The 27,207-nt window shown below is 37.1% G+C and overlaps 3 protein-coding genes and 1 long non-coding RNA gene across 4 annotated transcripts; 3 read left to right on the top strand and 1 right to left on the bottom strand.

Annotated features, from left to right (window-relative positions):
- The first annotated feature begins 3,214 nt into the window (after positions 1–3,214).
- On the top strand, positions 3,215–5,633 carry LOC126585008 (uncharacterized). Its single transcript, XM_050249399.1, has 5 exons — positions 3,215–4,033; positions 4,133–4,190; positions 4,415–4,498; positions 4,691–4,826; positions 5,092–5,633. Exons 1-5 carry the CDS (start codon positions 3,415–3,417, stop codon positions 5,362–5,364), a joined length of 1,170 nt encoding a protein of 389 aa, XP_050105356.1. The 5' UTR covers positions 3,215–3,414; the 3' UTR covers positions 5,365–5,633.
- Positions 5,634–9,061: 3,428 nt separating this feature from the next.
- On the bottom strand, positions 9,062–11,687 carry LOC126585010 (40S ribosomal protein S4). Its single transcript, XM_050249401.1, has 5 exons — positions 11,514–11,687; positions 10,981–11,058; positions 10,677–10,857; positions 10,132–10,229; positions 9,062–9,697 (listed from the first exon to the last, which is right to left on the bottom strand). Exons 1-5 carry the CDS (start codon positions 11,514–11,516, stop codon positions 9,263–9,265), a joined length of 795 nt encoding a protein of 264 aa, XP_050105358.1. The 5' UTR covers positions 11,517–11,687; the 3' UTR covers positions 9,062–9,262.
- A 2,894-nt stretch (positions 11,688–14,581) lies between these two features.
- On the top strand, positions 14,582–17,136 carry LOC126585012 (uncharacterized). Its single transcript, XR_007610222.1, has 3 exons — positions 14,582–14,790; positions 14,997–15,582; positions 16,872–17,136. It is a non-coding gene; the product is annotated as an uncharacterized LOC126585012 (long non-coding RNA).
- Positions 17,137–23,632: 6,496 nt separating this feature from the next.
- On the top strand, positions 23,633–26,835 carry LOC126585007 (galactan beta-1,4-galactosyltransferase GALS3-like). Its single transcript, XM_050249398.1, has 2 exons — positions 23,633–24,961; positions 26,306–26,835. The coding sequence occupies exons 1-2, from the start codon at positions 23,736–23,738 to the stop codon at positions 26,649–26,651; spliced, it is 1,572 nt and encodes a 523-aa protein (XP_050105355.1). The 5' UTR covers positions 23,633–23,735; the 3' UTR covers positions 26,652–26,835.
- The last annotated feature ends 372 nt before the right edge of the window (positions 26,836–27,207 follow it).

Genomic DNA, 27,207 nt, shown 5'->3' with positions numbered 1-27,207 from the left:
AACCAAGAGTGATCAAGTGACGATGATCTAGCGGCATAATCGTTAAATATTATGCTAGGGACATTCACTCAAGCCACGTTGAGGGTTGTTAGTTGTTGATGCATTGTGAGCTCTCTTTTTCACATAGGTTAATGTACACACGTATAAATAACTAACAATCACTCACATGTACTGTTAACTATTGTGCTTGGCATCTCTTATTTTTACTAGGTGCAATACCAGAACAGGTTTAAAAGAATATCATATATGGTTTTGTAATTACTAGGTTTGGCTAGTATTCACATGCATGTTGAGCCAAATATGGTATAGTTATAGCTCTCTTTCCCTCCGAGCAAGTTAAAGGTGTCCCAAATACCTTTGAGGATATACACTACTACATACCCCACACGTACACAGGTCTAGAGGCAAGTTATGTGTGTGTAGGGTTTAGGGTTTTAGGATTCAGAGACACGTTGTTGTGGTGTCCACGTATTTCAACGATTTGAACCATCTATTTTTAAGTCTTCTTTAAAAGAGCATGTTTACCAAAACTCACTCAAATCTAAAATCATATGACAGTTGGATTAGATTTAGTGTTTCTTTATAGAATCATATTCGTTTATTTTCTTCATCACAAATGAATGTCTTAATAGTTTTGGATTTGTCTAGTTCTTTGCAATGATGATCTATGAATGATGTACTAAAATATAGACGGTTTGAATTGTTGAAATACATTACAAAGTGACTTACAAAATAAGTGTCAAAATGTATGTAAAAAAGATGTCCCCGGATTTTAATCCTGTATGTATATATGTGTGTGTAAATTATTATTAGTCCAATCCAATCATAGATGGGGTTACCTTGTGCAATGTCCTCGTGACCACATGTCTCTAAACCTTAACTATTTGATAGGGTAAGTCTGTAAGACAACTTCAGCATTTGATTTTTGGTACAAACAATAATGCATGCATTTTTTTTCTTTCTCAAAGACAACAAGGAACATCCCATCACATTATCATGATCAAATTGTATTTGAAAATTCCTGAAAGTATTCTCTGCCATTCTCAAAAATAGAAGAAATCCAACTATTGCTACGAAGGACAATAAAATGACCCGACGTTTGTAATGGTTTGTTTGCTTTATCTCGCTTTCCTAAATTACTGCCTTACAATTTGCCAGTCACCCTTATGACAACACTGCATTTTATCATGTCCAAAACCAACCTTTTGTCTTGACAAATTTGTGTTTCTTTGATCATGTGGAAATAGCTATTAAGAGTCTTTTTATGCATGTAATCTACTATTGAGAAAAGACCGGTTTATGCTACGTAATGTAGATTGGTATCTGATACCATTGGATACGAAAGATAGTAATTAGAGAGGAAGATAAAATAACGACGTATTGACAATGTTCCTTTCTATCTTAATTAATAGGCCAAAGAGGTGACTCAAGGCAACTTTACAACACTGTCTGTTGGCCTAAATTTTCTCAACTGACAAATCTCTATCATTAGAGGTACTAATACACATGGCTTGTTATCTTGTGATTTCGATTGAAGAATTTATACGAATTTGGATGTTATCCACAGAAGTAACATGTGAACCTACAAGAGGAGCTGCATTACCCAAAATAAAGTTAACCCTAGGAGATACCCTAGTTTCTAAGGCCAATCCCAACAAACATTTTTTGGATGTTGCGTATGTGTCGTCGATCGTAGTTGCATAGCAACGTTGGTAACTTTTCTTTATTGGCCAGAGAAAAGAACAGAAAAACAAAACAAAAGAACTCTAATAATGTTAGGAATAATCTTGTTAGGCTTAATTTGGATTGAGAAATTTGAAATAAAGGATTTGGTTTCGACACCAAGACTCGGTATATTTGCGAAACTAGAAAACATCGAATGGAATGTATTTGAAATAACTTAGACGAAATGGATTTTAAATAACTATATGCAAGGAATCATTTGAAATCCATTTGTTTCCTTCTCATTTAAATCTTGACATGTAAGAATTGTGATAATCTAAACAAAAGTTTTCAGTTCTATAATCGCTCCATCGAAGCCGGAAAATATAGTTTCATTGATTCATCTATGGTGTGACACCTCTCCTACTTTTATTAATATTATAAGGTTGCTGCTTCTCCAAAATTCTTTACATGTCACTCAATAGTTTTCACTTTGAAAAATTCTCCAAAATTCTTTAAATTATAAGCGGTGGATTGACAGAAGAGACATTGATGGGGTATGTGGTTTAAGGTTCAAACTACAAGGCCCACAGATTCAACTGCACATGACATATTAAAGCTTCTTCAAAGTGACCATACGCATACTACTATTTAATAGTCATGTTTCCATCCAATTTTTTAATTAGACACAATTGATAGTTACTAAACTATTTCATGGCCATTTATCCTGCCCAACTGGAGCAGGACCTACTAGCTTTACTACTTAACTACAAACATAATTTACTGTTTCAATCACTCAGATTTTGAATAAGTGCTGGGATTCTAATATATTTTGTTGATATAAGGGGGGCATGTAATTCACATGGTTATGAGAATTTAACTTGTATCCATGATTGTTTGAATTCTTATTCTTTAATCAGTTGCATCAAAAGACAAAAAAAATTCTAATTTATCGAAAGAAATGCTTTTTAGTGATGAGGGGTGCACTTCAACATGTAATAAACTTTAATCTCTTTTAGTTCCAAGAACTCAGAACTAAAATCTGAGTCCTACTTTTTGGTCTTGCTTGTATAAAAAAATATAATAAAATGCCTTCAAAACCTATGATTTTGATACAAGCAATATTGAGGAAAAAGATATGGGAAAATCTGAAGTACAGAAGTAAACACTTAACCAATTAAACAACAAGCTTCTTGCTTCGACCTACCACATTTAATCTCTTTTAGTTACAGCTGATATTTTAGTAAAGCTAGGCATTGGTTGAAGTGTGATTAGCATATCATAATCTTGACAATCTTTTGCGCCAGCTCAAAAGAGAGACAATGATTGGTTACTCTCATGTACCCCACTCTCCAGCTTGGGATTGAGGACGCATGGAGTCTGAGCAGTAAAGGCACAAAGGTGCGGGGAAGAAAATAAAAAGAGGGTCCCTGAGAAGGCTGGCATTGGCACCACAATCCCCATCCTCTCCCCGCGCACCCCTTCTTTTGCCTCACCAAAATTACAATTATAATCCTTCACTTCGTTAGGAGGTTGTCACTTTCACCCTCACAATAGGGTTACTTAGGGTATAACTTATGGCATACCCTAACCCACCCATGTTACAACTTAGCCAAAACCTGCCCATTGTCCCCACTTTTTTCTATAAAATCCTCCCCACTCCATTTCATCCCCTAAACCCTACTTAACCTCTTCACCTTCATCATCATCAAACCCTCTCCTTCAACTTTAATCTTCCTAAGATCATAAAAAATGCGTTCCTCCAAACCGAAATTGCAACGAAGTGTTAGTGTCTCTGCAATGTCCGCGAAACTGATCAACCAGCGTCCAGTTCTCCAGCCAACCGGCAACCAATTTCCAAGCTTGGAACAAAAAAAGTCTCCTAAGAAAAGCTCCCAAGAAACTAATGTTCCAACTCCTCTTCCTTCACCAGTTCCAACTACTAAAACTAAGGCCTCACTTTCTCCTCCTATCTCTCCCAAGTTGCCTTCACCTCGACAGCCTGCGTTTAAGCGAGGTAAGGATCCCAATCAGCTGAATTCTAGTGCTGAGAAGGTTGTAATGACGCCTCGTTGTGCAACCAAATCCACAAATTTTTTGAAAAAATCGAAGAAATCTAGTGGCGTTGCACCTTCTGCTGAAAGTGTGTTGAAGAATATATCGTCTTTGATAGTAGAGGCACCAGGAAGCATAGCAACTGCAAGGAGGGAGCAAGTAGCAACAATGCAAGAACAGCGAAAGATGCGAATTGCACATTACGGAAGAATAAAGTCTGCCAAGTATGAAGGGAAAGTTGTTCCTCTTGATTCTTCACAACCGAATGATTTCAGTCAAGAGAAAAGGCGATGCAGTTTCATCACCCCTAATTCAGGTATAAAATTTAGCAGAAGTACTAACTTTAAATTTCTATAGACAAATTGTTGAAGTTATCAAGTTAATAAAAAAGTTGAAAAAATGTGTTTGCTTGCAGACCCAATATATGTTGCTTACCATGATGAAGAATGGGGAGTTCCCGTCCATGATGACAAGTAAGTCTCTCTCTCTCTCTCATCCCAACTGTCTCTCGCAAACACACATACATGTTTGAAGCTACGGAAAATATGTACAAATAGAACCGGTTCTAATATTTTAATTAAAAATATGATTGAATCCCCAATTTTTTTATTTTATTTTATTAAAACTTGTAAGCTTATCTATTTGGACACATTTCCCTTGGAGCTAAATAGCTAACTTTGCTTGCTCACATTTACAGTATGTTGCTTGAATTGCTACTGTTAACTGGTGCTCAAGTGGGATCAGATTGGACTTCAGTCCTGAGGAGAAGGGAAACATTGAGGTGTGTGTGATTCCAAAATTTCGTTACTCTTCTTAGGTTCTCTATATGTATGTTATAATGGTTCCACTAATAATAGCTTTGAGACATTTTATGATAAAACCTGCACCTTTTGGGCGCACTGGAATGTATTTTTGAAGTCTTAAACAACAGCTACTTCGTAATCTTAACTAATCTAAGTGTTTCCTTATGCAGGGAGGCTTTTTCAGGGTTTGATGCAGATGTTGTGGCTAAATTTAGTGAAAAGAAGATAATATCAGTGTGTTCTGATTCTGGCATAGATATAAGCCTTGTTCGAGGAGCTGTTGACAACGCTAAGAGAATTCTTGAGGTACTATGAGATACAACTGGATCATAATCCCCATCAAACATTTGATACATCTTTCACATTTACTAGTCAAGAAGTGATTTCTGCACTTTTTCACCCTTTGTGCTCGACTCTCTTTCTTTCTAACCATTTGATAAAGGGAGTGCAAACAGTGAAAATAAGAGTGTGGAAATCATTTCCTTTACTGGTCTTGACATAAAGTAAAAAAAAAACGTAATAAAGTGATTTTGATGTGAATATGATGTCTTAGTTTAAACTAACTTTACAGATAAAGAGGGAAGTGGGATCATTTGACAAGTACTTGTGGGGATTTGTGAATCACAAACCAATATCTACCCAATACAAGTCATGCCACAAGATACCTGTGAAGAACTCCAAGTCAGAGGCCATCAGCAAAGACATGGTTAGAAGGGGTTTTAGGCACGTCGGTCCCACTGTGATTCACTCCTTCATGCAAGCAGCTGGCCTCACTAACGACCACTTGATCACCTGCCCAAGGCACCTCCACTGCATCCCTTCACCATCATCACCCATGATTTGATCACAACAGTTCTGATGGAACACACATGTTTGCTTAGATGGCATAGAATAGCTAGGAATATCCAAATTATAGCATAATAAGCTTATTCTCTAACTCTAGATGTTTGGTTTGTAGTTTGTAATATAGTTGTTGTTTGTCTTTAAGCAAGGTAGAAATTCTCTGTGCATGATGTCTGTTCTTTTCTAAAGGACGGATTTTGCATCAATAATGTAATTTGCAACTTATGGAAGACAATCTTATCTATCAATGTTATCGACATCTTATCAAAAGTTGTCTGGTCCTTAAATTCATATCCAGAGAAGTACTTTTAGTGGGAGCCTAAGAGGGCTTGGGAGATGAAATAGGGACCTATTGTGGAAGACAAGCAGCATGTGCTGGTGGGCAAGGGTAATGGCAAGTGTATGGGTATGGGATGAAATAGCTTTCAGTGGTTGTGGATGACCACCACCACCAACATCACCACCTCTATTATTTGTTTTGCTTTTAACAAGATTGTGAAGAATAATCAGTACAGGTAGGACTGTTCGGGCCAGCCCTTCCAAAGCCATGGACCATGATTTATCCGTCTATCTAATCCTCTTTCCACTTGAAGTGGATGAGTAGTGTCAGTTCTTCGCTCAGAGATATAAAAGCTGCCTTTATGCACAAGGAGAAACACAAGTCCTTAATTCTATATTTTTCGTTTTTTTTGTTTTTTCCCTTTGCTTCTAGATTCTGACCTTTTTGGGATATTTGTATCATAAATTAATATAAAGTCTGGGTTTATGTTTGTTTTCACGAAATTAAGGTTTTGACTTGATATTCATAATCTAATTTAAAGGGAGTGCTACCAATCTTCTTATCCGGATCTACCGGCTTTGTCTTAGTGGCTCTCATTTTCATCGTGTAATATTCTTTGTTGATCAGTATTGTCTAATTTTTAGGTCACTCTTCACATATCAACTATCTAAATAATCAACAAATTAGTCGCTTAGTATTACGGTCTAGTGATATTCCCTTTCACTGGTAAGTGAGAGGTCTTAGGTTCGATTTTCACTGCCACAACCCAGTCCGCATAGTAAGATATTGTCCGCTTTGGGCCACATCCTCATGGATTTGTTCTTGGGCTTCCACCCAAAACGCATCTTACTATAGGGAGGTGTGCATGTACATATAAGGCACATCACCTCCTCTCCCCCGGGTGATGTGTGATCTTACAATCCACCTCCCTTAGGGGCCCAACATCCTCGTCGACACACTTCCGACCGGGGAGTGACTTTGATACCAAATTGTCACATCTCAGTCCGCATAGTAAGATATTGTCCGCTTTGGGCCACGCCCTCATGGATTTGTTCTTGGGCTTCTATCCAAAACTCGTCTTACTATAGGGAGGTGGGCATGTACATATAATGCACATCGCTTCCTCTCCCCCGGGCGATGTGGACTCTTACACTCACCCCCTCCCTTTAGTGTAGATAATATCGATTGTTCAAAAAATAATCAACAAATTAAAAATTATTTGATCATTCAATAACACTGATAAAATTTCAATGTTTAAGTGATAACATGATTCATTTATTAAGTAAATATCTGTAAAAGGACTAAACGACTTTGAATTTAATTAATTTTATTGCACATATGATCTTTAAATAATGACTAAGTAAATAAACGAATAAGATCATTGTACTACATTACAATATGAGAATATTACTAGCATTCCTCTTAATCTAAACAATGTAGGGGAGGATTCACATTCAAAGTATTCACACTAAGGACTGAAAAATATTAAAGAACGTAGCTCGAAGCACAATAGTTTCTTAGTTTTTAGGGTGGGTATTCGGGTCTGGTGTTCACCCGGGTGAAGAAATGGTGTAGTGGTGCGATCCACAATAGGTAAGGTTTGGACGACTCAGATCGTTAAACAATTTATAAATTCAGGAACTCAAATTATGAGCCCCCGACCATTTGAGAAAGAAAAAAAAACTAATTAATTCCATACGAATAGTTGAATGGTAATATATATATATGATCTAAGCATCTTCTCCATGTGGTGAGTAACATACTTTTCTACTTTTCCTTGTTTCTGTTATGTTTGTGCAAAACATTGCATATGGATGAGGTGTATGATATGATGAGAGTTAATTCATGACCGTAACATTTGCAGGTAAAGTGGCATTCGGTGGACCTAAAGTTTTAGTTGACATTCCCAAAACTCCCACCAACAAAAAAACATAGGATTCCCTGCAGCTTCTAATCAAAACCTTTTCTTTTGCCTCTTATTTTTATTGAAGAATCTGCTTCCCAAATACAAATAGTATCCCTGAAATTACAGAATTTAAATTTAACCTGTTCGCCATCTTTTGATTGTGGTTGTTGGGAATTTGGAATGGATTCCAATTCAAGCCGGATATTGGATGTCAAGTTGGAAATCTGGTACTACACGTGAGGCAAGTTTATGGTCAAATGAGTTCCAAATCTTTTTTTTTTTTTTACTCTAAAATACAAGACAAATACACATCTAAATGCATCGTTACTAAACTACATCCATCGATTTAATTTCTTCTATAAATTATCATCCATGACAACTGAACTCATAATTTCCTATAATAAAGTCACGACTGCATGTCACTAAACCAGGTACTCTTGTACATTTGCATACATCTATTTCAAACATGATTTTTTTTTTTTTTTGAAACGTTTCAAACATGATGTTGTAATGAACCCATGGTGATTTTGTTTCCTGATGCAAATTACAAAATATTCCCAAGTGATTCTGTTGACACTAAAAATTACCAAGTTTACATGACATGCTTGTTGTGCAACTAAAGAGCTAAGTACGTCCTTCTGGTGAATGCGGGCGTGGCGTGCCAACCCACGACCGAGCTCGGTCAGGCAAGTAGAATATATGTGATGGTGGTGTCGAATGCACTCTAACACTTTTATTTTTTTGTCAACCAATAAATTTTGTTAAATTAGATGTCCGATTAGTCACCGATGGGATATGAACTCACACCGTCATGCAAAAGCTCAACTCCTTTCCACCATTATGGTAATGGACCACTTGCCACTGCTGACTTCTGTACTCAAGCGATCACGGCTGAGGAACGCGTCTCGACCTGGGGTTTTAGAACATGAAGACAAGATTGCTTAAATCACTACATTGTTCAGGATCTCTTACACTAGGTTCAACTGCCTCGACTATATTCGTGAGAATATAGGTGTGCGGAATCCGTATCAAGCTGCAAGGACACAGGTACTCATCAATTATAGGTCTCATTATTAGATGTTGCTGCTGGGATTTCCAAGTCCAATTCAAACAAGGTGCTGTTTGTATTGAGCCCCTTTTCGATCACCCGAACAGCCCTTTAGCCGTTGAAGAAGAAGACGACTCAGAAGACCAAGCATCTCCAACAACGCCCTACCAGAAAACGTCGTATAACATAAGATGTTGATCAACCCCCACCACTGATCACCAACATTGCTTTCCCTGCTTGCACCATTTCTCACAAAGATCGCAATCACTGGTATCGACAAATGCCACCAGCCGCAGATTGCAATCACTGGTGTCCCTTTTGTCGATACCCAATGCCGCCAGCCGCAGCCGGTGTTGAATAACAGGGGCCGGCCAGCGGAGCACAACTTCAGATGAATAAACAGTAAACATAAACCGATGTAACATTCTTAACTAGGGTGGCTAAGAAATCTAGAAACAACCAAGTGACCAAGCAAAATTACTTCAAAATAACATAAGCATAAAGCCGGTGCAACAACTAAAGTTATTTGTATCAAGATGTGAAAGGGTGAAAGAAATAAACAAGACAAAATTTGCAGCATAACATCCAAAGTAATTAGGTATCCACTACAAAAACATAGGTGAAAATCGTCAAATAATTTTAAAGCTTGTTTTCAACGCGACAATTTAAGCCGTGGCTGTGGCTTGTGCTGCCGCTCTCTTCTTGGCCTCTTCAATAATGGTAAGCTTAATACCCTTACCCTTGGGAAGGCTTATCCATGGCTTAGTCCCCTTGCCAATTGTGAACACATTGCCCAACCGAGTTGCAAACTCATGACCACTGGCATCCTGGACATGGATTGTCTCGAAGCTGCCCTTATGCTTCTCCCTGTTCTTGATTACTCCAACACGGCCCCTGTTCCTTCCTCCAGTCACCATGACCACATTGCCAACATCAAACTTGATGAAGTCAGTGATCTTGTTGGTCTCCAAGTCCAGCTTAATGGTGTCATTTGCCTTGATGAGAGGGTCTGGGTAACGGATTGTACGGCCATCGTAGGTGTTTATGTATGGAATGCCCTTCTGTCCAAACTGCACAGATCGGACTTTACAGAGCTTGAACTACAGGAGATCAAGAATATCAAAACATTAACACATCAATTCCATAACTTGCAAACGCTGAAAACAAGTAATTATGTTATCCCATAAAAGCATAACTTTTGATATATTTTTACAACGTTTCTATATACAAACTTGAAATGACAATTAAAGAGACAAACTTATCCACATGGACAATAGATCTGCAGCCAGTGAACCTTGAATGGTTCCATATATTTTCATCAAGAAAAAAATATAAAGCAGGGCAAGTGGTATTCTTAACATGTCTGCTTAGTTTGATCAATTCTATCAAGTACACGGTGTTTAGGTGCTGAGTTATCTTGTACAGAAGACCATAATAGTTCATTCATATATAAAGACTATCAACTCAGAAAAGCATGTTACTTTAACAAAGAAAACCACCATGAGACAAATGCAAGAGGAATGAAGAAAATAACCTTTGCTTCTTCATCCCTGATTGAATGGAGACGGAACCGACCCTTGGTGTCATAAAGAAGACGGAAGTTCTCATTTGTCTTGGGGATTGAAACAACATCTGAAAACGTAAAGCACAATACTCATAAATTTTCCTTTTCACAAGTCATAGGTAAATTCTGAACCCTAAGTAAAGATGAAAAAAGAATGAAAAAAAAAACACAACTAAACACACAAATAGATCCCAAATTACAAGCAAGAAGGTTTCCTATGCCAGGACACACATTGGTCACTCTCCACCAATTAAAATGTCCAACCAACGTACAAAATACTTCCTATGATGGTAGAAACATTCTCTAATTGATAAAGCACAAACATGTCTTATTATATGGAAAACTGGTCGAAATTAAAAATAGGTTCTCTAAAGCAGCCATCAATTGATAACCAAGTAGCTAGTTGTCCATGAGGATTGTTCAAATTAATTATCATAGAGCTGATATAACAACATGAGTAATGGTTAAGAACAACTGAAGTAGCAATATATCATAGAAGAGAGCATTGTGCATACCCATGAAACCAGAAGGATATGTCTTATCTGTCCTCACTTTCCCATCAACGAGAACATGTCGTTGCATCAGAATGGAAATGACCTCACGGTATGTCAGAGCATACTTCAACCGATTACGCAAGATGATAACCAATGGCAGGCATTCCCTGGATTTGTGAGGTCCAGACGAAGGCTTGGGAGCCTAAACAATAAAATTAAGAAACCAAAAACTGAATTAGTTGATTATCACATAAAATATTAGAGGAACTACAACCATTGCACGATTCAGTTAAAAAAAAACACATGCATAGAGAATATAACTTACAAATGCACCACCGAGTTTGTCGAGCATCCAATGCTTGGGAGCATTGAGCCTCTTCAAATGTTTCTTCAAACCACGAGCCTGTTGCACCCAAAAAATACAAAATTAAAAACAACCCCACTTCAACATTGTAATTATAACGCATAACGATCAAAGAATTAGCAGACATGATGATCCAATAACACAATTTTAGCCATATGAATATCCAATACATTCCACAAAATCCAAAAAATTTAAATTACAAAGAATAAGAAATCACAGATTTTTCACTTCGAATAACCTAATTTAACAATTATCCAGTCACTCTTGGCAAAAACAAACAATTACCCATAAAGTTTTAACTAGAAAAAATCAGCTAAAAACAAGAAGCAGCAGCAGAAATAGGTCCAAAATATTGATTCAATCTATACAAAAATGGAGCTAGATTATACAAGTTCTAAAATCAATGGCGGCAGCAAACATGCAGAAATCAAAGAGAATATGAAGATTCAAAGCAAATTCGTGTGGATTTATCAGAGGAAAATGAAACTACGAACCATGTTGTAAGCTTGATTTCAGGTGAACTCCGCCGACCACCGCCGCCTCTCCTTCACTGCTCCCAAGTCCGAAGTCCGAAGCCGCTCGCTCTCTGTGATCTGTGGAAGCTACAAACCCTCACAGTCGCAGCTCTATATACCCCCTCTTGTTTTTTGACGAAACCCTAATGAGCTCCCGCTTCAGGGCTCGACACTGGGCCGACTTTTGGGCTTCAAATCTTTCTACTTATTTTCTTCTTTTGGGTTCGGTTAGAGAAATTTTGCAATGTGTTGAAAAAATACAAACCGGTAGATCAAGTATCGTAACACAAACGGTTGAATTTTTTTTCTTCAAGTATCCAATCACTTGTATTATGATATTTGGTGCAACAAGCGGTATTGGCAGGTCACTAAAAGATTTCTCGTTTAGTTGGGGTTATATTCGTTTTTGAGTTCTTTGTACACTTATTTTTGTCTTTGGATATTAAGAGCATCTCCAACAGTCCCTCAATTGCCCTTGTAATTGGGTTCAACTGCCCTTGGGTTGAACAAAGCAAGTCCAACAGAGTAAAAAAGGGAGGGCAATTGGGCCAAGGGTTTGTGCCAGTTCAACCGCCCTTGCAAGAATCATATGGGCTTGCGCCGGCTGCATACAGAAATGGACCGAGTGGGGCTCGCGCACGTGCATAGCCCAAAGCCAACTAGCTCCTTGTTCCTCCAAGCGAAGTTATTGGGTTCCCAACGGTCAGTTGATTTGGATCGTTCGGTTTTCCAACAGTAAAAAAAAATTGCAAATTTTTCTATAGCTGCCACATGGCGCAATCTGGGGCATCCAACATAAATAATTTTGAAATTGAATGGTCAGGATTATTCCAACGGTAAAAAATTCATAAAAAGTACCCAAAAAATACCCCATTTTTCTATAAATACCCTACTGTTGTCTTCATTCCATGTATTTGAAATATATTATTGAAATTAGACAATCATTTTATTGGCATGGAACAAACTTATAAAGCATAAAAAGATTAAAATATATATATATATATATGTAAATATTGCCCTTACCTTCCATGTATTTGTTATGCGCTGATGTGAGTTTAATAATTTAATAAGTAATTAAAAAAGTTGTCAAAACATATTTCTCTACAATGGAATTATCTCAAGGCAGAGCTCGTCTTTCTCCATGTCACTAAGATCAATGGGGTAGCACCGAACATGCTCTACAAGATTAAAGTTATGAGGATGTCGAAGCCCAAATATTAGTGGTGATCGATGTAACAGAAGTCGTCGCCAATCCAAGGCATCACCAAGGGTGGTCTTGATCCTGGTTCAATTCGGTGAAGGGTGTAAAGATGAGTGTCTTGAGAAAAAAAAAATTTCAAAGAAAAGACGGCAAAATCTACCATAGATGGAGGTAAAGAAGTGTGGCTTGGGATCAGAGGTGATTGCAGGACTGGATCGACAACTTTTTTAATTAATTATTAAATTATTAAACTTGATGCACATAACAGTCTTTGATAGAATTGTGATAGAAATACCACATTGATTTGAGACACCTATTTCTAGGACTACATTGATCGATTTTCAATTTCATGGACCATTTGTGATAAAAACGACTTATGGAACCCATTTATATGTCACATCAATACATAACAGAATTTTTTACAAAATTGTGACGGGAGGACCACATGATTTGCAACACCTATTTTCAGGGACTACATTAATCAATTTTTAATTTCAAGAACCATTTTGATGGTATGGGTCAATTTTAATGACCATTTGTTAAAAAAAAAAAAAAAAAACCCTTGTTTTAATAACATTTTGGCACATATTTCTGATAATCTTGCTTCTGTGTTGTGAAGCATGTATTTTCAATTATTGATGTTGTTTCTTCTATAGATGCATGTAACTGTAACATGATCCCAATTATCAAACTTATATGTTAATTCTGGCAATGGAAAATTATTAATGCAAATTTTTTAACAACAATATGTTTACAGTAAAGGTCAGAGGTTTAGGTAAGACGCAGAATGGTCTAGCCATAATAGTTTCGTATCGAATTCATGGAAGTTAATTATATATTAATTGATTCGTTAAGCTCAAGATATTAATTTGGAAATTAAAGATTTGGTGTGAAGAAATGAATCAGTTGAAAGACAAAGAAATCATATGTATGAATATGTTGTTGATTATTTAATTAATATTAAGACTGATGTTGACCATTAAGAAATAAAATTAATTAAAAACTTAAGAGATTAAGACAGATTTGTGTAAATTTCTTAATTTGTCTGAGAGAGATCTAGAATCCAGCATAAAACTTGGTCAATTTAGCCGAACAAACACAAAGATAACAAGAATTCACCTAATCTCTACAATTGTAATTTTATCAGTTTCTTGCAATTGAAGTATCAGTTTCTTGCAATAGAAGTATAACCTGTGTTCACATGCTGATCTGAACATATTGTGATGCTGCCGGAAATAGGGGTTTGAGAAACTTGTGTACAGGGATGTGAAGAGAGGAATAAATAGGGACCGGAAATACGCGGTGCAGCCGCGCAATGTGTACCCCGCAGGGGTACACAAGTCGCAGAATTTAGCAGGAAAGACGACACACATGACAAGGATCAAGTACTTCCATTACCGCGGAACCATTAACACCCGGCACAAGCCCTGCATACAGCTTATCAACGCGACCGAGGCTTATGTTGACGACATACCTTATGTTATGGACACAACCATGATAAGTCTTGCTGGCTCTGTGAAGGAGTTTGGGCTCAGGATGATTGGAGACAGATTACAAAAGACCAGACAGTAAGAGGCACACCATTTTCCAACTTTTTTGCATCTCTTTTTTTATTTATTTTAATTTTCTTGTTATTTTTTCATATGTTAATGTTTATTTACAGTTATGGAAAAGAAAATTCTTTGGAGGGTTTACAGTTCTTGATCTTCCTTGTATAATATTTTTTAGTAAAAGGCATATATATAATTGTTTTCAGACATGTCGCATGCTCTGAGGAAAAATACATATATTAGATTGTGTTACATTCTTTTTAGTATTTAATTTTCTTTATTTATTTAATTTTGAGGTTTATGTAGAACTTCTTAAATCTATGGTAGCATCGAACATGCAGAAATCAAAGAGAAACATATGGTACATAGGAAAATGAAAAGAGGAACCATGTTGCGAGCTTGATTTCAGGTGAACTCCGCCGACCACCATCGCTGATCCAAGTCCAAAGTTCGAAGCCGCTCGCGCTTTGTGATCTGTGGAAGCTACAAACTCTCACAGTTACAGGTTTATCTCCTCTCTATGTACCCCATCCTTGTTTTATGACGAAACCCTAATGAGATCTCGCTTTAGGGCTCGAAACTGCCGCTCGCTCTTTGTGATCTTGTGGGCTTCAAATCCTTATGCTTCTTGTCTTCTTTTGTGTTCCGTTGGGTTAGATTGGTCTTTGAGTGGTTCTTTATACACTCATTTTTTTATTTTCTTAAATAAAGAAGGACAACTGGTGGCAAGTTACGTTTATCCACTTCTTCAAGGGATAGGAAGACTCACAAAGACATTTTAACCTCTTTCTGATCACAAGTCTAGCTTTCACACCAGTAGCAGATTTTTAAATAATTATGGTAACAGAAAATCTTTTCAGATCCCCTAAAATGATACAAGCCTGAAGAAGGCCCAAAGAAGTAAAGGAATACAAAATCATGTGGGTTTATAAGCCAGCCCAATAGAACCAAAAGAAAGAGGCTCGACTGCTCTAGACGACAGGTCTGGTCGGGGTTGACCATCAACAAAGAAGTCGAGCATCGAGTAAGAAAACTACTTTACTACACAAAGCCCAAGGGACAAGCCTCTTAGACATCAATGCCAAGCTGCGTTTTGGTCATCCACAAAGGAGGAAACTTAAGAAGGGACATAAAGGTTGTCAGACCAATCGTTCGGGGTAGCGTTCCTTCGACACCTCAGGACCGAGCAAGGTGCTTGACACAGGTTGGACCAGGAAACATTGCAATTGGACTTGAGCAAACATCACTTCAATTCCGTGTGTTACTTAAGAGAGTGGAAGAATAATTGGTTGGTCAGGTATGTCTGCTCAAACCATTTAATGCGAGGACAGTGGAATACTTACGACCTGTTTGGTATTCTACTTTAATCCAACTTTTTAAACTCAAAAATAATTTTCAAGTTTTAGGCCTTAAAAACTTGTTTGGTAAGACTATTTTCAAAAACTGAACTCAAGACTAACTAAAAAATATAGAATATTCTCTAAAAACATAAAAAGTGAGTTTTTAGAGTTTTTAAACTTAAACTCTCATTTCTTTTTTCTCTTTCCTCCCCTCTCACTCCAAACCTATCTCTCTGTTTTCTTCTTTCTCTCCTTTTTTTTTTTACCTTTTTCGTCTCTCCTTTAATCCGCTTTCTTCATTTTCTCAGTTCTTTCTCTTAACTCCTCTTCCTCTCTATCTCGTCCAATCATTTCTCTTCTTTCTCTTTCCTTCAATAATCTCTTACTTTCTTTCCTCCTCTCTCCTCTTTCTCCCTCTCATGTGACCCTCTCTTTTTAGATTTCTTTGTCTAGTTTAAGTCTTAAGATTTAAAAATTTTAAATCACAAACCAATCAAGTTTTTGAGTCTTAAAGAAAATTGTTTTCAAGAAATGTTCTTAAGAAATGTTTTAAGAAATGATAAAAAATTTCAAATAAGATACCAAACAGACTCTCAAGTTCCTTGACTTTTTGGCTCACCAACTGCCTATATATAGAAGAACAAGTACCTTACTTACTCGTTCGTTCTTCTATATATAGGTCTTTGGTGAGCCAAAAAAGAAAAAGAAAACGATTGCGCTATTATCAAGTGCTTCTTAAAACCCGTATCATATATATACAGAGCACTGTAGTAGACGTAATTCAGTTTTAAGAGCGGACCCCTTAAATCTTGTTGTCCATAACATTAAATCTTTGTCCAGAGCCCACTAAAGGCTGACCATACAAATTTTTGTTGACCTCGCAATTTTGAGCGTTAACAAATTCTTAAGATTTTAAAATGAGATGAATTCCACCCATTATGTGTGTGCAAATAAAAAAAATGTAATATATATATATAGAGAGAGAGGTTTGAGAGAAATATGTAAGAGAGACGGAGGAAGAGAGTACGTGAAAAGAGGTTTAAATTTTTATTTCTTAAAACATAAAATTAAAGATATAATATGATAACATGTGCGTGAGAGAGAAAAAAAAAAGCAAAATTGGTTTTTGCAAAATTATATTTTTACCCATAATTTTATCTTGTGATAGAAGATTAAATTATTTTTTCACTCTCAAAGAAAATTTTGTTAATAAAAAATGAATTGGCTCTCGAAATTTGAAATACAGAGTTGCTCTGTTGCCATCTCTCTCGTTAGAAGTGTCCAGAAAAACCAGAACGCATAACCCTCTCGGATCCGGCGGTCCTCCCCTGGAACTCACCCCTCCCCCTTTCCCCGGCATGTACCAGAGCATTTGCACAAAATATTCAACAGAAATGAGCGAAGCTGCCAAGGTCATATCAATTTCAAACATTTACATTATTTCAAGTACATTTTTGCCAATTTGATGTGAATTTGACATGAAAGTACTTCACATGCTCGTCTAAAAATGTCAATGGTACGATGATACATTTGTTATTAATTATATATTTAGGACTTTGAAATGGATTTTAAATGAATTAGATAAGTGAATTATGATTTTAAAGATAATCGCTTTTATGTTTTTATATTCTCTGCAAAAATGAAAGATTTGAAAGGGTTTGATTATTTCAAATGGACGTGCATGGCCAGGGTGACCTCTTACCAAAAATACATGCACGCACAAGATTACATAACTATATAGAAAACTGGACAAGGTCGATGTCATCTACTTATATTATACTCTATTTACGAGTCAATTATTCTTGATACACATAAATATTACTTCCGAAGATTAGACAATTGTAATTTGACATGTTCATTATTCATGTTAAGTGGCGTAAAATGAATGTTTAAAATGTATGTAAAGCAACACACGTACATGCAATTTGACAATTGATTTTCTTTACCTTATTCAATCAAAACAGTGAAAAACAAGTGTAGAATGTGTATGTAAAAAAAAAAGTGTTAAAATCAGTTTGAAGAAAGAAAATAGGTTGCAATACCAAATTATGGGCGTTGTTTTCCATATTGAAGAATGAATATGCATTATTGTTCTGATGGTTTGAGTTAGGCTGTCTGGGGTTTTATCCTCCTTGTTTTACCAAAAAAAAGAATGAATATGCATTGTTTCTTTTTATTCACAAATTGTCTTGCCAAATTAATGACATGACAACTGGTTAATTAGGTCGAATGAATTCATAGTGCGACATTAAGCAAAATCTATTTCTTAATCTCATACTATATACTAGCAAGTCGTGATTTGTGGAGAATAATTGTGTGTATATTTTTTACAAGTTATGGAAGCGGAGAAATCAATGTGAGAGAGGAGACAGAGATAAAACGTTGGATTTAGAGAGAGAGAAGTGAGAACCATCACAAGGTGGTCCAATAGTTGAAGACGAATTCAAGATTGTACACATGACATATTTTGAGTTCGATTTATATTGTTGGTGAATCGCACGATAGTGGTCAGGAGAAGGCTGAAATGATTTTGTGAGTATTTCCGGTTTCCGAAAGGGTTGACTACCACATCGAAGCCACCAGCTAATTCCCTTTTAAAAAGAAAAAAGAGAGAGGGATGAGGTAAATTGCGTTGATGAAATGTGATGAGGGAAAAGGCAAAAACTTTATAAAAAAATAAATTTGTGCTAAATTACCTTAATGCCCATAATTATGATTTTTCAAATATTTTTATTGAATTGTGATTATAGGACCAAATTATCTTTTCATCATATTTTAATTGACAAAAAAGATTTTGATAATAAATAGTATAGATTAGTAAACAATTTCACATTGCACCTGATTGATATGTCATATTCGTTGAAACATAACATGGGGGCCTCCAATAACTAGGCCGATGACATTTCAATCATAAGTACTCTCTAACTCCTAACTAAAAAAATTGTATGATTGATTTTGTTATGGATATTCACTTACATGATTTTGTTATGGATATTCGCTCACACACGCGAGTCGTGAATGACTTTTAAAGCGTGATTACATATGCGAAAAAGAAATTAGTTGAATGACAGTCATTTCCAAAATACTTTGTTGTTTACTAAATCAAGGAGAACGAATAATAGCGCGTCTGTGTCTGCTACAAAATTCTGTCGAGATCATCTGCATCTGTTGCAAAAATCAAGCGTATGAACAGAGGTGAAAACCATACAGATTTCTTCAAACTGAACTTACATATCCGATGGGAACTTGACTAATGATTAGTTAATTTCTACCCCACTCGGATGTCTCTTGGCAGTTGGCACCCAGGATTCCAGGAAAGCCATAGAGTTAGAGTGGGAACGCTAGTCGTTTTCACAGCCTCAAATACTATTTCATAATACAAGTCGCCTATATATTTTATATACGCAGTTTCTAAATTCACGACCACGAAGGAAAAATCTTTTTCATTTTTAACTTTCTTATGTTTGAGTTAATTAGAGGTTGCACTTGGTGCGATGGCAAGTGCCTTCGTCCATGAGCGGTAGGTCTCGGGTTCGAGACTTGGGAGCAGCCTCTCCATAAAATGGGGGTAAGGCTAGCCGACATTCACCTCTCCCAGACCCTGCGTAAAGCGGGAGCCTTGTGCACTAGGTACGACCTTTACGACCTACGACCTTATGTTTGAGTTAATTATGGACTCTTTTAAAAAAAAAATTTAAATGATTGAAAGTGTATTTGTTTAAATTGATTTTCGATTCTAAAAGTACTTAAAATACTTTTTGAAAGAAGCATCAGATATGTGATTTTTAATGAAACTGATTTAACTAAATTTTTTTTTTTTGTTGAAGATTTTATTAAATATAAATTTCAAAAATATTTTCACGTAAAATATTTTCGATTATTTTAAAAATATTTCTAAACGACATCTTAATTTCTCCAACGCGATTGAGGAAGGGATGTGGTAATACAACTTTTATTCAGAATAGAAAACACATCAATTGCTTTTGCCACGTGTCAGGCCGCGGTGATAGCGATTTTAGGTAAAAGAACAGTGCGGTCCCACGAGCCGATGTCGTATAAGTGAAGACAGGCCACAAGAATTAGGTGGCTTTTTGACAGCGTCGACATACTTATTCAAATTTAGAGAATCCTACACGTGTCGCTTCCTTACCATCCCTATCAATCCTCCTGCCACCGACGCGCCTGACTTTGATTCTGTTGGGGTGGGGTGGTGATTAACCGCCACCATATTTCTTAAACAATTTTCATGGCGATTAAACGTTTCAAAGTACAGAGTCAGTTCACTGATTAATTCACCATTAATCATACTCATAATTGGTACAAAAAGGCACTTATTGACTTGCCACGATCTCATGTGAAAAATTGAACTAAAAATATATATTTATTTTGATAAGATATGTTGACACAACGACATCTTGATATTATAGAGAACGTTAACGTTTTAGAATATGTATAACGGCTCACTATTTCAATGGAAGGAGCATTTAAATTCATTTGGTTTTCAATTTGGGATCTGCTTCAACGAAACATTAGCTATTAGGGACATGTTGATAACCATTTTGTTTTTGTTTTTTTTTTTTCAAATTTTGCGTTTGATATGTGAAGAAAATATATAGGAAAATGAAGGATGAATAATGGTGATGGGAAATAGATGAAGAATGAATGGAACAAATTTTCGTGAAAAACAACTCAAAATATGTGTTGCTTTTTTGTTTGTAATTTTTAATTTGAATGTCTTTCCTTCTGAATTTCTTTTGCATTTTTTCCAACGTCAATCATCCATTTCTTTTGCATTTTTCATTACATTCTTAATATGAACATCTATATATTGTGAGATTGTAAAAAAATGAGTATAAAACGAGTTGTAAACTCTAATTCGATTAATATGTGCGGTTTGCGGGTAAATTACATACGCATATTTATCTTTTGCTAGTAAAATATGATACACGTTTAAGGAGTCATATGTGCAGTTTATTACAATTTGACCGGCTAAGGAGTTTGGATTCTCAAACTAAAGAATAATGCTAGGTAGATCAATTTTTCAAATCACATTTACAAATCATGTGATGTGTCATTAGTAAGAAATAAACATGTTTATACACTTAAATAATAAGAGGAAATGGGAGGAATGGACCCTGAACTATGCTCGAATTGTAGATTTGGTCCCTAAACTAAAAAATCATTAGATTTGGTCCCTGAACTTAACAAAATGTATAGCATTGGTCCCTCTATACTAACACCGTGAGATTTTCCGTTAGTTTGATGACGTGGTCTTTGTGGGCTCCATATTTTTGTTCACTAAATGCCATGTGGCTTAAAAATTCAAAATAAAAATAAATACAAACATAGAAAAAGAAAAAAAATAAAAAAGTAAAAGTTATCTCTCTCTCTCTCCCGTCTTCCCTTCTGCCTCGCCTCCTCCAAACCCCAGCCACACGCCATTGATTCTGGTGCTTCCGTTTTTTTTAGATTTCATTTTTAGTTTTATTTTCTCTTAAGATTTTCTTGAATTTTTTGTCTAGTTCTTCGCCGACGTCGCCGATTTCAACTGGGTCCGGATTAGAGTTGGGATTGCGGATCTAGATCGGGATATTTGAATAACGGTGTACCAGTCAGGTGGGTTTTGATCGGTGACGGCAAGGAAAGAAGATGGAATGTCGCCGACCTCACCACCGCCGAGCGCCGTCTCTGGGTGATCACCACGGCGACATCATGCCATTTGATCTGGGCGCCAAACTCCCTCGCCGACTTCACCACCGTCGAGCGCCGTCTCCTCCAAATTCCAGAAAGCTCCAAGAAACCATGGCGTCGGACTTCTTGGTCTCCCTCGCCGCCATCCTCTTCGCTCTCTCTCTCCTTCCCGGGAGCACCTCGCTGTTCACCACCTAGCCATGATCCGCGCTCTGACTCGACGCCTCCGACCCAGCCATGATCCGCGCCTTCCTCCTCTCCTTCTCCCTCAAGGCGTGCTCGATCGATGCGACCTCCCTCTCTGTCGCAGTTCGTCGTCGCAGAAGGGAAGAAGGGAAGACGGGAGAGAGAGAGAGAGAGATAACTTTCACTTTTTTATTTTTTTTTCTTTTTCTATGTTTGTATTTATTTTTATTTTGAATTTTTAAGCCACATGGCATTTAGTGAACAAAAATATGGAGCCCACAAAGACCACGTCATCAAACTAACGGAAAATCTCACGGTGTTAGTATAGAGGGACCAATGCTATACATTTTGTTAAGTTCATGGACCAAATCTAATGATTTTTTAGTTTAGGGACCAAATCTACAATTCGAGCATAGTTCAGGGACCATTCTTCCCATTTCCTCAAATAATAATTCAATCATTAACAATCACATCATAAAGTTTACAAAATATGATTTAGATATATGGTCACTCTAGCATTACCACTCACTCAAGTAAAAGCAACTTATAATCCATGGTTAAGAGTTGTATTTAGGTTGCAAATTTGATGAATAGTGTAACATCCCACATCAATCAACGGATAATGGGTGATGTACCTTATATGTACATACTCCCCTCCCTATAGTACGAGGTCTTTTGGGAACTCACTGGTTTCGTGTTCCATTGGAACTCCGAAGTTAAGTGAGTTAACGCGAGAGCAATCTCATGATGGATGATCCACTGAAAAGTTCTCGTGTGAGTTCCCATAAACAAAACCGTGAGGACGTGCTCGGGGTCCAATACGGACAATATCGTGCTACGGCGGAGTCGAGTCAGGGATATACTGGGGCCCGGGCGGGGATGTGACAAATAGGGCGACAATTAAGACAATTTTTTTTTAGAAATTTAGTAAATTACACCACATAATAAAAAATAAAAAAACATGAGTCCAATAATTAATTAGAGCGCAAGAAAGGCAACAAGTTAGTTTTAGATATTCAATCTAATGCTTGATTTCGGACAAACATACAAACCAAAAACAAAAAATAGATTTTGAGGTTTCTAATATCTTTCATTAGGAACCTTTAGGAATGGATAATTTGGTTTTGCATTCCACAAGGATTTGGTTATTCCTTCCTAGTTGATTAATAATTTTGTTCTTAATGCAAACAATATATTTATAATAAAAATGGGGGATCATAATTAAGTGGTATAATAGGTCAATCATAATAATTTTGGAACCGAATGCGCTATTTCTAATTTTTTTTTTTTGAACAAACAATATTATCTATACTAAAGTGGTGGATGAGTGGGTTAAGTCTTGCAATAGACTAATCATAATAATGTAATTCAAATTCGTCTTTAGCGGCAAGAATTTTCCTTAAGACCTCTCACTTATTTACAAGTGAAGAGGAATATCATTAGACCGTAAAACTAAATGATGTTATTTTCAAAATTAAATTTAAAACTTTTCACTTACAAATAAAAATAAATTCTTTCAGACTATAATGATAAGTGATTATTCTCCTAGTTGATTAATTAGACTTTTTTACCTTATTGATTAATTGGAATTTTGTGGCAGAAAGAAAAGATTAATTGGGATTTCATTTCACATGTCTTTAGAATATTCCAATTCACAGTGGCATTGGAACTATGGGCCCCCTAATTATTACATAACTGTCAATTACCCCCTGAAATTAGTTTTTCAGCTAATTTACCCCCAAACTATTAAAAGTGGCCAATTTAATCCTTACCGTTAATTTTTTCAGTTTCCAAAAACTATTCAAAAGCATATAAAACTTCACCAAAGCGGCGAAAACCCAAACCCTCCTTTCCTTCCATCCTTCCCCAAACAATTATTCCCTCAAAAAAATAAAAAATAAAAAATAAAACATGCCATTTAGTATTACGGTATAGTAGTATTCATATTTACTTACAAGTGAGTGATTTTAGATTCAATTCTTATTAAAAACGAATTTGAACCACATTATTACTAATCTATTATGAAGCTAAACCTATTTACTTCATTTAAGTGTAAATAATATTATTTGTTAAAAAAAATTACAAAAATTCGTTAAATCACAGCTGGAAATAACAGAAGCTCATATATATAACCCAAAACAAAAGAATTGCAAACGACACTCAGAGAGAGAGAATTTTAACTTCTTTCCTTTCTCTCTCTGGTTCAGTAGAAATTAAAGCTCTACCCACATCAATGGCGAAGGAGAAGAAGCTGCCCGTCGGAGTCGTCTGGAACTACGCCGCGGAGCTGAGGCTACTACTCACGGCTCTGTTAATCCTCTGCACGTTAGCTACTCTTCTCCAATTCATCCCTTCCCGCTTCACTTTCTCCACCTCCGACCTCCGCTTCTGCATCTCCAGAGTCATCTCTCCGGCCCAAGTCCAGGCCCTCGCCCAAGCACCGTTCCAGTCAGATATAGCCAACGCAACCGCCGTAGCTGCAGCACTACTCTCTTCGCGAGCACCGTCATCAATACCATCTTCCCCGCTGCCGCCGCCTCCGCCTCCGCCTCCGCCGCCATCTGTTGAGCTCGACAAGGTGCTCAGCAATGGTGTCCTGAAACGGGCGTTCAACCCGTACGGCTCCGCCGCCTACAGCTTCATCACCATGGGAGCTTACAGAGGCGGCATGAACACTTTCGCCATTGTGGGTCTGGCCTCGAAGCCTCTCCACGTCTTCTCCAACCCCAAATACGAGTGCCAGTGGGTCCCCAATCTCAATTCGACCCCACCCATTTCTTCAATCGGGTACAAAATCCTCCCGGATTGGGGCTACGGCCGGGTCTACACCGTCGTGGTCGTGAACTGCACATTCTCCCAGCCCATCAATGCTGACAACTCCGGCGGTAAGCTCCTCCTATTAGCCACCACCGAAAGCGGCGGAGACCGGAATTTCAACACCACCGACACAATACAGACCTTAACCGAAGCCCCCGGAACTCTAAACGCCGGAATCTTCACCGCCAAGCCAAAATACGACTATTTATACTGTGGGTCTTCGTTGTACGGAAATCTGAGTCCCCAGAGAGTGAGGGAGTGGATTGCTTACCACGTCCGGCTGTTCGGGCCGAGATCCCATTTCGTAATCCACGACGCCGGCGGGATCCATGAGGAGGTGCTGGAGGTTCTGAAGCCATGGATGGAGCTCGGATACGTGACGCTGCAGGACATCAGGGAGCAGGAGAGGTTCGATGGGTATTATCACAACCAGTTCATGGTGGTGAATGATTGCTTGCACCGGTATAAATTCATGGCCAAGTGGATGTTCTTCTTTGATGTGGACGAGTACATTTACATGCCTCCCAAGAGCAACATTAAGTCGGTGCTCGATTCCCTGTCGGATTACACCCAGTTCACCATCGAGCAGATGCCGATGAGCAACAAGCTCTGCCTCTTTGAAGATTACCGCAAAACTTACAGGTACCCATCTCATCTTTCGCTATCAAAGCTTCTCTTGTTTTTGCATTTTCTGAATTGGGTTCGCTTAATTTTTTATCTGAGCGATATTCTAATTAATCTAATTTAAACTACACGAGATTTCGGATACAAATAATTAGTTCAGATTTTGAAATGTGAGATCTTTGAATTACTGCTGTTGATTGACATCTGGGTTGATTATACTGGTGTGCAAACGAAACCAAAATCCACAATTTCATGCGTTGTTGTGCATTTCAATTGGTCATTGGGCATTGGATTCTGGCAATAATTGCATGAGATTGTTTGTCACATTTGCTGTATATTGCAATGCAGTCATAAATTCATAATTATGGGTGGACTTTTTTGCAACCTTTTGCATTTAGACGTTGAAAATGTAAATTTTGATCAAGTTGTCTGTTGGCATGAAATGTTTTTTCTGGCACATTCCTCTGCTTTTGCTACAGGGTCCTCCTAGTCCTAGTCCTAGTCGTCCTCCTCATTCATTTTACTAGGGCACGTGGGCGGTGGGCGGTGGACGGGTGGGGGCTTTCAACTTTGTTAAAGTGATTGTTTTTTTAATTCATGAGGAGGACTCAACTATTCTTTTAGTAACATTTTGACCCTTCTTTCTTGTACTCTTGCTTTTGTGTTGTGAAAGCATATTTCTTCAGTTATTGATGTTCTTTTCTTCTATAAGATGCTGCATGTAACATGATCCCAACTATCAAAATTATATGTTAATTCTGGTAGCAAAGATGCTACTCTTACCACATTTGCACTATCTTTTTAGTAGAAATCGAACCCACATGTGTTGGTGGGACCTATATTTATCAGAGAGACGATACAAATACAAATACGTGGTAAGTGTATGATGCAAACTTTTGAACACAACGATATGTTTTCACTAATTGATTAGTTAAGACGCGCAAAGGGTAGAAGATTTAGGTAAAATGCACAGTGGTCTGGCCATAATAGTTTTAGTATCTGAATTCACCAAAGTTAATTATATATTAGTTTATTAGTTAAGATCTAAATATTAATTTGGAAATGAAAGATTTGGTCAGGGAAGAAATGAATCGGTTGAAAGACAAAGAAGTCATGTATGAATGTATTGTTGATTATTTAAGTAAGATTAAGACTGTTGTTGACCATTAAACAATCAAAATAATTAAAAACTTAAGAGATTAAGACAGTTTTGTTGGGACTTGAGAAATACCAATGGGTAAATTCAGCGGAACCAACAAAAAGAATTTACCTAAGCTCGACACATGAAAATCTTATCGGTTTCTTGCAATAGAAAAATAATCTGTGTTCACATGCTGATCTGAACACATTGTGATGCTGCAGGAAATGGGGGTTTGAGAAACTTGTGTACAAAGATGTGAAGAGAGGAATACGAAGGGACCGGAAATACGCGGTGCAGCCGCGCAATGTGTACGCCACGGGCGTTCACATGTCGCAGAATGTAGCGGGAAAGACGACTCACAAGACGGAGAGAAGGATCAAGTACTTCCATTACCACGGAACCATTGCCACCCGGCGCGAGCCCTGCCGTCAGCTGATCAACGCGACGCAGACCAATGTTGACCAAATACCTTATGTTGTGGACACAACCATGAGAACGGTTGCTGGTTCTGTGAAGAAGTTTGAGCTCAGGATGATTGGAGACAGATTACAAAAGACCAGACAATAAGAGGCACACCATTTTCCCACTTTTTTGTATTTTTTAATTTTTTTAATTTTCTTGTTTTTAATTTTTATATATGTTAATGTTTAATCACAGTTGTACGTAGAACAGAAAATTCTTTGGAGGGTTGGGAGTTGTTCCTTGTATAATAGTTTTTAGTAAAAGGTATATAATAGTTTTTTAATTTTTATATTCTGATTCTTTTTATTTATTTATTTATTTATAGTAATAAATTAGTAAAATTAATTAAATTGTTTGGGAGGGGTTGTCGGTACGGAGGGAAGGGACCACAGGGCAGTGAACCCTTTGGAGGTCGGCTTTGGTGGCAAACCTGCTTTTCTAGGGTTCCTTTCCTTCCTTTTTTCTTTGATACCCCTCAACTTTTAATTCTTGTCCCCTTTGCTGGATTTATGATTTGGATTTTTAGCCTTTCTTTTTCTCTTGACTCTTGAGCAAATGGATAAATCCATAGATTAAAACAAGATTAACAGAGCTTTTTACATTTTCTGAGGCATCCAATGTTTGAAAGCATCATACTGTGCAATATTGCGTGGTCCAAGAA

This window comes from Malus sylvestris, chromosome 10 (assembly GCF_916048215.2).
Source record: "Malus sylvestris chromosome 10, drMalSylv7.2, whole genome shotgun sequence".
Classification (NCBI taxonomy): Eukaryota; Viridiplantae; Streptophyta; class Magnoliopsida; order Rosales; family Rosaceae; genus Malus; species Malus sylvestris.
This window is presented reverse-complemented; position numbering and strand designations above follow the sequence as displayed.

Coding starts and splice junctions, on each gene's coding strand:
- LOC126585010 (XM_050249401.1), bottom strand. Junction 10,858..10,980: donor ACAAACTCGGTGGTGCATTT/GTAAGTTATATT, acceptor TTTATTGTTTAG/GCTCCCAAGCCTTCGTCTGG. Junction 9,698..10,131: donor TCAGGGATGAAGAAGCAAAG/GTTATTTTCTTC, acceptor GATCTCCTGTAG/TTCAAGCTCTGTAAAGTCCG.
- LOC126585007 (XM_050249398.1), top strand. CDS start 23,736: ATGGCGAAGGAGAAGAAGCTGCCCGTCGGAGTCGTCTGGAACTACGCC. Junction 24,962..26,305: donor GATTACCGCAAAACTTACAG/GTACCCATCTCA, acceptor GTGATGCTGCAG/GAAATGGGGGTTTGAGAAAC.
- LOC126585008 (XM_050249399.1), top strand. CDS start 3,415: ATGCGTTCCTCCAAACCGAAATTGCAACGAAGTGTTAGTGTCTCTGCA. Junction 4,034..4,132: donor TTTCATCACCCCTAATTCAG/GTATAAAATTTA, acceptor GTTTGCTTGCAG/ACCCAATATATGTTGCTTAC. Junction 4,827..5,091: donor ACGCTAAGAGAATTCTTGAG/GTACTATGAGAT, acceptor CTAACTTTACAG/ATAAAGAGGGAAGTGGGATC.